General features: G+C 39.5%; 2 protein-coding genes across 2 annotated transcripts; both read left to right on the top strand.

The window, feature by feature from the left end:
• Nucleotides 1-117: 117 nt before the first annotated feature.
• Nucleotides 118-3,539, top strand: wu:fc50b12 (uncharacterized protein LOC103911624 homolog). The gene is made up of 4 exons (XM_035948136.2): nt 118-593; nt 834-2,185; nt 2,288-2,451; nt 2,720-3,539. Exons 2-4 carry the CDS (start codon nt 2,165-2,167, stop codon nt 2,952-2,954), a joined length of 420 nt encoding a protein of 139 aa, XP_035804029.1. The 5' UTR covers nt 118-593; nt 834-2,164; the 3' UTR covers nt 2,955-3,539.
• Nucleotides 3,540-4,670: 1,131 nt separating this feature from the next.
• kbtbd7 (kelch repeat and BTB (POZ) domain containing 7) lies at nt 4,671-11,297 on the top strand. Its single transcript, XM_023270122.3, has one exon. The coding sequence runs from the start codon at nt 5,032-5,034 to the stop codon at nt 6,919-6,921; it is 1,890 nt and encodes a 629-aa protein (XP_023125890.1). The 5' UTR covers nt 4,671-5,031; the 3' UTR covers nt 6,922-11,297.
• Nucleotides 11,298-12,372: the final 1,075 nt, after the last annotated feature.

Raw genomic sequence — 12,372 nt, 5'->3', positions numbered from 1 at the left:
CTTCACTAAATATTTTTTTCCTCTGTAAATCAATACAGGAAACTGTTGTTTCCCAGTGTGTGCTGAAAAAATGATGTTATTCTGTTACAATGCTGGCCACTAACATGAACTTGTTAAGCAAATGACAAAGTTAACTTAAAGTTAATGACACTGATGTTTTCAAACATATTTATGAATGCAGAAATTAGCAAATGTTTGAATTTTGACTAAAAACAGAGCATTGGGAATCATTTTCTTTCAACAAAGTAAGTGGTGGAAAGTAACTAAGTACATTTACTCAAGAACTGTATGTAGCACTCACTGCTGTAGTTCACTGTTGGCCATCAGAAATCCCAACATGAACAGACGACTGCCAATCAGTCACAATCAGTCACTTCCATAGTATTGGACCTCCTCCCTGTCACTCACAACACCTGAGCCAATCACCTGCAGTCTTTCCCACCTGGAATCCACCCCTGTTCCTTTGTTTGAAGCACATCCAGCTTCACTCAGTCACACACAACAGTCACTTGAACAGCAGGATCACACCACACCACTGGAAAACCATTTACTTTTCACAAACTGGAATCCTGCGAATCACAGCATCAAGGAAAGTGAGTTAAAACTCCTGTTAAGCATGCTGAAAGCTGTTTGGTATCATGCTAATGCTCATGCTAATACTAACAGGCCATCATTTCTGTGTCTTGTGTTCATTGATCTTCACATAGCTCCCAGAGTCAAACCTTTCCCTAGCCTAGCCCTTAGCCCTCCCAATGGTAGCACATTTCTATTGCAAGTGCTACATGTACTTAAAAATATACAGTTTTATACTTTATTTTTGGCTTCCTTTGGAGGTTTTCCGAACACGTCCGCCTGGGAAGAGACCACAGGGTAGACTCAGAACCCACTGGAGGGGTTATGTATCTCATCTGGCCTGGGAACGCCTCAGGATCCCCCAGGAAGAGCTGGAAAGCGTTGCTGGAGGAAGGAACGTCTGGAATGACCTGCTTCATCTGCTGCCTCCGCGACCTGACCCTGGATAAGCAGAAGACGATGGATGGATGGATGGATGGATGCTTTATTTTGAGTATTTAAAAATCCTATTACGTTTACTGTAACTTGTTTTATGGTTCTTATCCAGGTTGTTTTCTCCTGACTACATCCTTGTTTGTGTTGTATCTACTTGTCTAAGTGAAACTGTAGATTGTAGAGTATTTCCTTTATTATACATTACTAATTATTACTATCTTCTATTTCTATCTCTGTACTATGTTATACTTCCGCAGCATTTCAGTAGGTAATATTGCAGTTTCTACTCCACTACACTTATCTCACAGTTCAAATTTCTCAACAGATGAAGAGGGACACTTTTAAAACAGAACATTTTGTTCAGGATTAAATCTTTTTGTCTTTTTTATCTGCAGATTTTATTTAGTTACATTACTTTTTCTACTTCCGGCGCCGACACTTCTTCAGTAGCTCCGTTTCTTGAATTTCCCCCTGGATTAAAAAAAGTATCTCTCTCTTTCTCAGCTCAGTTTGGACAGTTTTCAAGTAATTGTAGACGCTTTTGCTGGTGAATTTTGGTTGTTTAAGTAATTTAGCAACAGCTTTGAATACTATTGAATAGGTTTTTGTCATTAAAGTCAAATTCTGAGTCATTGTTGGCCAGTAAATACTGATGACAGACATGAGGCAATAAGAAAAGACAAGGAATGTACAAAGTTAGATCAAAGGTGGCTTAAAGGGGAAATAATATTGGTGTAAATGAAACATCCCTGGTAAAAACAGATGCACAAAGACAACATAAATGAACCTTTTCTAAATTCTCAACACACTTAATCATAGACATGTCCTCGGTTGCTCATAAATAAATGGAAGTACTTGACTTTTTTAAAATGTGGAACTCCCTCCAGTGCAGTTGTTTATGTGTTAGTGAGGTGTAGAGACAGCAGCTAAAGGGACTAATGTTTAACAAGTGAGTATGTTGATGTTGAATCTCCCCAGTAACACTCACACTCCACTCATTACTGTACCTTTGGGTAAGCGACTGAAATATCCACCCGCTGCTTAAAAAACTGGACGTCGAATACATATTTTATCTTTTTCTTTGAATCATTGAACTAACTTCAAGAGAGATTCTTAAAGTGGGACTTGCACTGCTGATCTTTTGCAGTTTCTGATAATGCCCAACAAAGCCCAAGAGGTAGGTCTAAACGTGCATCACCGATCATACATCAGTACCTCAATGGAATCCGTTAACAGTCGCAAAATCATTCTGCTTGTCATTTAAAAATACTAATTTCAGGATGCTGTAATCAATCTGAAGACACTGCAAGATATTTCCAGGCAGCTTGGCTTTGAGTGGACGGTGTTGGCGTATGAGCTCGGCTTCAGCAGAACTGAAATTGGGCGGTTCCACACCAAATCTGCGGAGAAGAGCATCCAGGCTCGGGCCATGTTGGAAAGCTGGTACAGTGTGTCAAACCTGATGATGTGGTAGTATTTAGTCACTGCCAGTGTACAGATACTGCAGTGTTTCTGCATGAATACCAGATTATTAACATCTGAGCAATGTTTGCTCCGGTTTTACTTCTCAAACCAACAGAATTGGATCATCTGAAACCAAGTCTTTATTTATGAACTAAAGTAGCTGCTCAGGACTAAACATTTGATAAGTTTATAAGGTCTGGTGGGCTCCGTTGTGGCTCTCTGAAATGCTCTCCCTCTTTATTCTCAGGTATGAGAAGTCGTGGGACAAGCCCAATAAGACCAAACTGCTGCAGGATGGACTGGAGCGAGCAGGCCGACGCGACCTGTCTGAGAAACTGCGCTGCCTCCACTGGGGCCACCAGAAGCTGAGCCAGAGAGTGGAGCTTCCCTCTGCCTTCCCCTTCCTCATCACAGTCCACAAGACCATCCACAACCAAGACGCACTGCGCAGAATCAACGACCTCAACCGCAGATTCACTTAACCTTCGTGTCATCCTGCGGGTTACAATTGACCTGTTTCAAAGTTTGAAAATGTGGGAAAAAAATCTATATTTTCACAGTGAAACTTCTGATGTCCACATTTTCAACATTTTCGGGAAATCTTTGAACATTTTTGTTGGAAAAAAAGAAATGTTAAAAATGTTCTCAAGAAAATATTAGAAGTTTTACTGATATATATGGAATCCTTTAGATATTTTTAGGATTTTTTTTGGAAGATATTTACTCATTTTTGAAAATATTTACAAGAATCTTGCCAAATTTGGGGGATTTTTTAAAAATAAATTTTTAAGGGAAATGTTTAAGAAATTATTGGAATTTTCTCCTGAAGGTTTTGGAAATTTTCAGAAATTTGGGGAATTTTTTTGCTGAATTTTTTGATTTTTTTCAGACAAGGAAACAATATTTTTTGGTGCCCATAAATGAGGACAACAGGAGGGTTTCAAGCATCTAGCTGTGCACTAACATGCATGTAAACTGCGCTGCACTGAAATGAATGGACTTCTTTCACTGAACAAATGCTTGTTTTTTTGTCTTGTAAGAAATTAAAGCTTTGCAATAAAGTTAAAAAGCAAATTTAAGGACTCATATTTTTATTATTATTATTATTTTAAAATGCCTTTTTTTGACAAAAAATCTTCATATCTGTTCTTTTGACAGAAGTTTAGTACAAAACTGAAAGTTATTGAATTTGCATATACAAAAGAGAAAACATGAGTGGAAGTAAACAGTAAGTTTATGCGTAATACTTGAAAGAAATCAAAATCATTGTTGATAAGCTTGATTATAGAACACTTCGGCGCTAATTGTGAGGGTAGCGGACACAGCAAGATGTTGTCAGTTGGGTTAAAAAAATGCACACACAGTAGTAGTAGTAAAAATACAATACTACTACTACTACTAATAATTATTATTATTATTCTAAAACTGAACACAAACACTTGCTACATAAAAAAGATGAATTATTTTCACTAATATTTTTTAACCTAATTCCTATTATTTTAACAACTGCTAACCCTTACTATTTAAATTATAATAATAATAATGATAAAAATTATAAGAATTAACAGCATTTGGCACAAACGCTACATAAGTAAGATTAATTATTTTGCATAGTTTTTTTTTAACCAAATTACTATTATTTTAGCAACTTCTTACCTTTACTTTTTAAATTATAATATTATGATATTATAATATTTATTATAATAATAATAATAATAATAATAACAATGAAAAAATGATAATAGTAATAGCACTCGGCACAAACACTTGCTACTTTAACAAGATTTATCATTATTGCTAGTGTTTTTTACTTTACATATTTTTAATGTAATCATATGCTTACATAATGTAAAATTAGAAAGTACAATTTTATTTTGATCAAATAATTTTAATAATAGATCCCGGTCAACCAACCCCGATTGACCCAGTTGTGCACCAACCAATCAGAAAGGAGAACCGCTTGTTAGCAAGGTTGTATGAAGGTGCAGCGTGCCTTCAAAATAAGAGACTTTATTTTCTAATTTTGGGGTTTAGGTGACTTATTTCGCCAGTGATAAGTGGTATTGGTGGAAAAAAATTGAATTAAAACCGTTTGACAACTTGTTGAGCTGCATATAAAGCGGCAGGAACGGCATTTGAAGCGACACTTCTAGATAAAACTGTGCTTTATTTTGGCACTTTCTGCTGGAAGACGTACTTCCAACGCTGGCATAACTGACAGTTTTTATTTCTGTTATCTCCGCTAAACACAAAACACAAAACCAGCCACGATGAATGCTGTCAATGCTCTTAAAGCGACTCTCTAGCTTTAATAAGTGAGTTACCGCTGATTTAAACGTGGCATTATGCTCGTTTGGAGACCGGGAGCCGTCGGCGTTCAGACACACAAGCGGACCGTTCATCCGTTCAGTCGCTGGTAACGGATTTATCCGCCGCATATGTGTGGATTTTACTCACTAACGGACCAGTCGTGATGAACGCAGAGGCCCCTCGGCGCTTCTGAGTACATCCACCGCATGACAGCGTGTTATCTCCGTTGAAAAGAGCAGTTTTGGAGCCATGGCTTCGGCGCTGAGCAGCTTCAGCGGTCCGGAGGTGCTGGAGGACGGGAATCACGCCCGGGGTTTGATGAACGAGCTGAAGCTGCTGTACGACTGTCGGCTGCTGGGAGACGTGACCATCGGGGTGGAGAGTGCAGAGGAAGAGGAGCCCCTGGAGCCCAACAGAACCGGAACCGGAGCAGGAGCAGGAGGCGACGCCGATCAGCTTTTCCTGTGCAGCCGCAACGTCCTCGCCGCCGCCAGCCCGTACTTCAAGAGCATGTTCACCGGGGGGCTGAACGAGAGCGTGCAGGAGAGGGTGGTCATCCGCGGCGTGGACTCCGAGTCCATGTCGGTCATCATCGATTACTGCTACACCGGCAGGGTGACCATCACGGAGGGCAACGTCCAGAGGCTGTACGCCGCAGCCAACATGCTCCAGCTGGAGTACATCAGGAAGGCCTGCTCCAGCTTCATGACCAGGAGGCTGGACCTCTCCAACTGCGTGGGGATCCTGAAGTTTGCAGACACCTACGACAATCCTGAGCTGAAGGAGAACGCACAAGCTTTCATAGCCAGGAACTTCAGCCAGGTGTGCAGCGGAGGGGAGCTTTGTGAGCTGGACCTGGTGCAGCTGAAGGAGCTGCTGTCTCTGGATGCTCTGGACGTGGACTGTGAGAAGAAGGTGTGCTCTGCTGCTTTACAGTGGATAGAGGCGAATGCGCCGCAGAAAAAAGAGGATGCACTGCAGGCTCTGAAATGTGTGCGCTGGAACCTGTTCACAGAGAAGGACAAGTGTTACCTGGAGAGCCTCATGGCGAGACCTTTGACTGAGAAATACCTGGCGTCGTTCTTTAACAGGTCTGCAGAGGATGGCTGTGGAATGTGTCCAAATCTGGAAGTACCAAAGCACAGGATAGGAGTTAGCGCTAAAGAAATGATTCTCTTCTTTGGGCTTCCCAACGACAACATAATGTGCTGCGATCCTTACTCGGAGGATCTGTATTTCATGGCGCCTCCTTTGGAAGATCTCAGCAGTCAGGATTACAAACGCTCCACCATGGAGTCATTAATTGCCTGCGCCACACCGGAAAACAACTTGTACCTTGCCTCACACCTCTCTAAACACTTCTGGCTTTACAACCCTGTGCTCAACAGCTGGCAGGAGTTGGCAGAGAGGCCGCTGGGGAGGATTCACTCTGGGATGGGCTACCTCAACGGCCACGTCTACCTTCTGGGAGGAAGAAACCCAGTGACGGATGCCAGACTGAAGGAGGTCGAGTGTTACAGTGTGCAGAGGAATCAGTGGACTTTTGTGGCTCCGCTGCCTCACTCTTTGGGTAAAATGCAGGTGGTGGCGCTGAACGACCACCTGTACGTGGTGAACAAAAGGAGAATGCTTTGCTATGACCCCAAGAGGAACCGCTGGCGCCACTGCGGGTCACTCAGGAGGGACAAGCTTCACAAGGCCTGCGTGTATCAGGACCAGATCATCTGTGTGTGTGACATCCCCGTGGTGAAGGCCTACAGCCCCACCAGGGGGGAGTGGAAGAGGCTGGGGGACATTCCAATAGACAGCCGGGCTCTGAACTACCAGGTGATCCAGCACAACAACAAGCTCCTTCTCCTCACGCAGACTTTACTGCAGCACAACAAGAACCGAGTCCTCATCCATGAATACGACCCGGCTAGAGACACGTGGAAGAACGTCATGGCGGTGTACGTGTCCACTCTGGGACCCGTGTGTGTTTCAACACGCGTGTACCCAGCGTGCCTCGGCTCTGCTCACAGCTTCTCCACAGAGGAGGATGATGACAGTGGCTCTAGTGCCGACTGGGACTTTGACGGCCTGACGGACGCAGACTCAGACTCTGGCAGCTCCAGCTCTTTCTCAGATGAGAACTGGTAGTGAAACATGTTACTGTGTCAAAGAAAAGTTTAACTTATTAATAATGAAATGGATTTTTACAGGGTGGTGACGCTGTTAATTCAGTATTAAAGCAGTCACCTACATTAGAAGCACAACCTGATCACAAGCAGGCCTCTTTACAGGTTTTATTTTGCGTTTCTTCACAGGTTTGGATCATGATTGTTTGCCGGAGAAATAGTTGAGTTGGTTGCAGTGATTACTTAAAAAGTTTTTTGACACAATGAGTACAAATGCAAAGGCTTTGTTCTTCAAGGACATGGAGTTAACATGGGCCCATGTTCACATGATAACTCAAGAGGAAAAGTTAAGGGTTCCCCTATAGAGTGGAGGATCTGTCTTCATAATGTAGCCCACTGTTCAGGCAGCTGAATGAAGGACACTACAGAGACGTAGTAGTACCCTTCAGAACAATTAGAAGAGCTCATAAGAGACGGATTAAAGAGGCCATGTTATGCTTTCTGGGCTTTCCTTTCTTTTAACCCTCCTGTTGTCCTCATTTAGGGGCACCAAAAATATTGTTTCCTTGTCTGAAAAAAAATCCCAAAATTCAGGAAAAAAATTCCCCAAATTTCTGAAAATTTGCAAAGAAGTTTTATTTTTTTAAAAATCCCCCAAATTTGGCAAGAAAATTCTTGTAAATATTTTCAAAAAATGAGTCAAAATCTTCCAAAAAATCCTAAAAATATCTAAAGTGATTATATATATATATCAGTAAAACTTCTAATATTTTCTTTAAGAACATTCACTATGCTCTGGATTTTGGTTGATTTTTTTGTGAATGTTCTTAAGAAACATTTTTAATATTTCTTTTTTTTCCACCAAAAAATGTTCAAAGATTTCGCCAGAAATGTTGAAAATGTGGACATCAGAAGTTTCACTGTGAAAATATATATTTTTTCCCACATTTTCAAACTTTGAAATGGGCCAATTTTTACCTGCAGGACGACACGAGGGTTAATGTGTTTTGTGCATGTAACAGATCCGCAAACTTTTAAATCCCAAAGTCCACACCAGAGGGAGCTATCATCTCCCACAGAAAACACTGCTCCTTACCTGTCCGAAGTCCACCTTCTCTTCCGTTACTCATCAATGTCACGGTGTAACTTTGCATAACAGCTGCCTATTGGCTAGTTTGGTTTGCCCTCAGAGAAAGAATGGGTGGCCTTCTCTCAGTTCGCTATTATTTCCTTCTGCCATGGCTGCATCCTTACATACTGCCTGTGTTGCCTCGCTTTAGCCAGGACAGCTGATAAATCAGAGCAAACTGGGCTTTTTTGGAAGTAAAGAGACCTGAGTCAAACCTGGATGTTTCAGACAGTGATTGAGGAAAGGTGCTGCAATAATGTAAATTGTGAGAAAAATAATGTGCTTTTAAACATTAAGAAACCTGTAAATGTGCATAATATGGGCTCTTTAACTAAGAATGGTCAAAGTTTTGTCCTTAGGCCATGTCTAATAAAAACACTAGATCCTACACTTCCAGTAATGCAGTGGTTTCCAAACTGAATCTCTGCAGAGGTCTGATGCTTGAACTGACCCAACCTACCTTGAAAACCAGTTACAGCAAAGTGACTCTCCTACCGCATCCCTCCAGCTAATGCAAACTAGCATCAGCTGAGCAGATACAAAAAAACCTAAGAAAACGTGTTTAATTTTAACATTGTTATTGCATTGACAACTTGTCAAACACGGGTGTTACTAATAAGGCATTTAATTGCAGCATTGCTTTAATAACTGCTTGAACTGAGCCATCATTAGTGTTATTACTTCTGTCTGCGCTTGCTTTGAAAAGTTCAATGTCTGCTGTGAATTTGATATGAGGCTATCAAGAAAACACATTAGTCAAATCCAAAATACAAAAATAGCCGGAGAGTTATTTGTCTTTTGTGTGTAACGCCAAAATTTGCATGACAGAAATGGTTTGGGAATCACTGCCGTAAAGCTTTCATAAGATGCTTCCTGCTTGTAGTTTGCAAAGCAGGTTGTTAGAAAGTCGTACACTCCAAACCCAAGCTGAGATACTTCAGTGTTTTGTTTTTTTGACTTGACAAAGCTTCTAGCCCCGGAGAAGACACTATACTTAAAGCAATTTGCACATGGCGAATAATACTCCCCCTCACTCGTGAATTGACATATTAAATAGGCGGAGGGCCCTTTAATGCTTTAACTGTGACGTGTTACATCAGGGGTGTCAAACTCGTTTTGGTTCAGGGGCCACATTCTGCCCAGTTTGATCTCAAGTGGGCTGCACCACTTAAATTACAGCGTAATAGCCTATAAATAACCACAACTCCAAATCTTTTCTTTTGTTTTGGAAACTGAATGATCTAGTGTTTTACTTTATGAACAAAACGGCAAAAAAAGACAAAAAAACAAGACAAAATATCATCAAAATGAGACACAAAGTGACAAAAAATGAGACAATCAACATGAAACAAAATAAGAAAAGACACAAAAGACAAAAAAGTTACAGTGACAAAAAACAAGACAACACAAGCACGACAAAAAAGACACAAAACGACAAAAACTATACAAGACAAAATATTACAAAAATGAGACGCAAAACGACAAAAGAACAATGAACAATCTAGTATTTTACTTTGTGATCAAAACAACTTGTCATGGTCTAGAAATGATTTTAAATTTACAGTTTTTTATTATCCCTTATTAATCCCACGAGGAGAAATTCTAATTTTCGCATATCTCCCCAATTGGGGGAGTCAGAGCGATGGGTCAGCCGCGGTACAGCGCCCCCTGGAGCAGGAAGGGTTAAGGGCCCAACAGAGGCCACATCGGGGCTTGAACCTCTGACCTTCCGATCAGTAGTCCAGAGACTTAACCTTTGCGCCACCACTGCCCGATTTACAATCTGCAGTTAATGTTTTCTCTGGAATTTTTACACTTTGACGGCCATATTGGACCCTCTGGAGGACCAGTTTTGGCCCGCGGGACGCATGTTGACACCCCTGTGTTACATAAATACTAGTTTGCGACTGAAATATTTGCTAATGGCACGTTGTTTAGCTTTGCCTGCTTAAGATTGGCATAAAATCACGACTCGGATGTTTGGGACGTTGGGCAGCTCAAGTGTCTCAAGTTTATGGCTTCAAACGCAACTGGTCATAAATGAGGCTTTCAAAAGTAAACGATCCTTTTCATGATGCACATCGAGACGTCTCACACAGCCGGTGTCCTGAAAACTACTGTCTGAAATCAAGAAGCCAACGTACTGTACGCTCACTCAGGTTTAGGCTTCAGCAAAAAGCCTGTTTGCCATAATTAATGATTTCTTTTTTGGATGTAGTGAAATTAGGTTGTTTTGGTGACAGATAATAGATTTTATGAGATTTATTTGAAGTTATTGAGTGTATGTATGTTTTCTTACCTATGATGTTATGTTCAGACAAGAAATTCTGTGTTTCGTTCTTTGGTCCTGATGAATAATTTTACTTGGAGGATGATTTTTCTGCATGTCACAAAAACTGTTGAGAAGCCATTGTCCTCACCAAGTACCCCCCGACACTCATTTATCAGTTTATTTCCTGCCTCCAAAATGACGATAAAATCGAAACAACGCCTCTGAAAACAACAGAAACCTTCATCATAGCTGTTAACCCTCGTGTCGTCCTGTGGCTAAAAATTGACCCGTCTTAAAGTTTGAAAATGTGGGGGAAAAAAACTATTTTCACAGTGAAGCTTCTGATTTCCACCTTTTCAACGTTTTTGGGAAATCTTTGAACATTTTTTGGTGGAAAAAAAGAAATGTTAAAAACGTTTCTTCAGAACATTCACAAAAAAATCAATCAAAATCCAGTGAATTTCACTGGGTTTTGGTTGATTTTTATGTGAATGTTCTTAAATAAAATAGAAGTTTTACTGATATATATGGAATCACTTTAGATATTTTTAGGATTTTTTTTTGGAAGATTTTTACTCATTTTTTTGGAAAATATTTACAAGAATTTTCTCGCCAAATTTGGGGGATTTTTTAAAATAAAACTATTAAGGGAAACTTTTAAGGAATTATTGGAATTTTCTTCCTGAAGGTTTTGCAAATTTTCAGAAATTTAGAGAATTTTTTTTTGCTGAATTTTTGGATTTTTTTCAGACAAGGAAGCAATATTTTTTGGTGCCCGTAAATGAGGACAACAGGAGGGTTAAAAAACATATTTATTTAAGCTGGATTTGTTTAACAAACTGGTAAATGAGTGACTGGTGTCTCTCTGTATGATGGACAGATGAAATGTTGTGTTTGTGAGAGAGAAGGAAATGGAGGAGGTTACTGGTTGTGGATTATAAAGCTGTTTTTGGTGTATGTGTCAAAATAAACATCCGTGTCTGATGCAGAAATGCAATTGTGTGTATTTTGAATTTTTCTTTTACAATATTACGTCGCATTGCCACTACATTTTATGCCCGCAGGTTTTTTTTGGAGTTAACTGGATTCTGCTCACTCCAGTATGGAATCATTAACCCTCGTGTCGTTCTGCGGGTCAGAATTGACCTGTTTTAGAGTTTGTAAATGTGGGAAAAAAAATATTTTCACAGTAAAAACTTCCACATTTTCAACATTTTTGGGAAATTTTTTAACATTTTTTGGTGGAAAAAAGAAATGTTAAAAAAAAATGTTCAACCCAAAAATCAACCAAAATCCAGCGTAATTTGCTGGATTTTGGTTGATTTTTTTGTGAATGTTCTTAAAGAAAATATTACTTCTACTGATATATATATGGAATCACTTTAGATATTTTTAGAATTTTTAAAAGCTTTTTATTCATTTTTTGAAAATATTTACAATTTTTATTTTTTAATTTTTAAAAATTTTTATTACTTGCCAAATTTGGGGTTTTTTTTTAGGAATTACTGGAATTTTCTTTCTGAAGATTCTGCCAACTTTTATAAATTTGAGGATTTTTTTTGCTGAATTTTTGGATTTTTTTCAGACAAGGGAACAATATTTTTTGTTGCCTGTAAATGAGGACAACAGGAGGGTTAAATGATGTGAATGCATCTGTGTGCTGACTACAGTGTGCAGGTAATTGGTGGATCAACTGAACAAGTGGGTCTTAAGATGAGTTTTAAAAATAATTAATTCTTTAATAAAGAACCTTTATAAAACATAAGAACACAAGTCCTTTCTTCTTCGGGTTTTTCTCTCTCAAATATATTGCATTTCTATCCTGTTTTAAGAACATGTTGGGCTTTTCCAGTTTACTCCTTCAAGACAGCAAGGACGGACGTTTGGGCATCAAAAAATGTCTGCAAATGAAGAGTTTTACATTTTTAATTAACAAAAAAAAACAGCATTACAACATAAATGTTTCCACCTTTTTCTTCTTAAAGAGTACATTATAATTAACAGTGGGTACAAAAGTGTTAATTCCAGGGCTACCTTCACACTTACACACAAAATAAGTCATAAAGGGATGA

Source organism: Amphiprion ocellaris, chromosome 11, assembly GCF_022539595.1.
Source record: "Amphiprion ocellaris isolate individual 3 ecotype Okinawa chromosome 11, ASM2253959v1, whole genome shotgun sequence".
Classification (NCBI taxonomy): domain Eukaryota; kingdom Metazoa; phylum Chordata; class Actinopteri; family Pomacentridae; genus Amphiprion; species Amphiprion ocellaris.
Note: the sequence above shows the minus strand (reverse complement) of the source record. Positions and strands in the feature narration are given on the sequence as shown.

What these genes read in the sequence shown, in the direction of transcription:
- wu:fc50b12 (XM_035948136.2), top strand. Translation starts at nt 2,165, where the DNA reads ATGCCCAACAAAGCCCAAGAG. An exon ending in TGCCCAACAAAGCCCAAGAG is followed by an intron (nt 2,186 to 2,287) that starts GTAGGTCTAAAC and finishes TACTAATTTCAG; the next exon opens with GATGCTGTAATCAATCTGAA. An exon ending in CGGGCCATGTTGGAAAGCTG is followed by an intron (nt 2,452 to 2,719) that starts GTACAGTGTGTC and finishes CTTTATTCTCAG; the next exon opens with GTATGAGAAGTCGTGGGACA.
- kbtbd7 (XM_023270122.3), top strand. Translation starts at nt 5,032, where the DNA reads ATGGCTTCGGCGCTGAGCAGCTTCAGCGGTCCGGAGGTGCTGGAGGAC.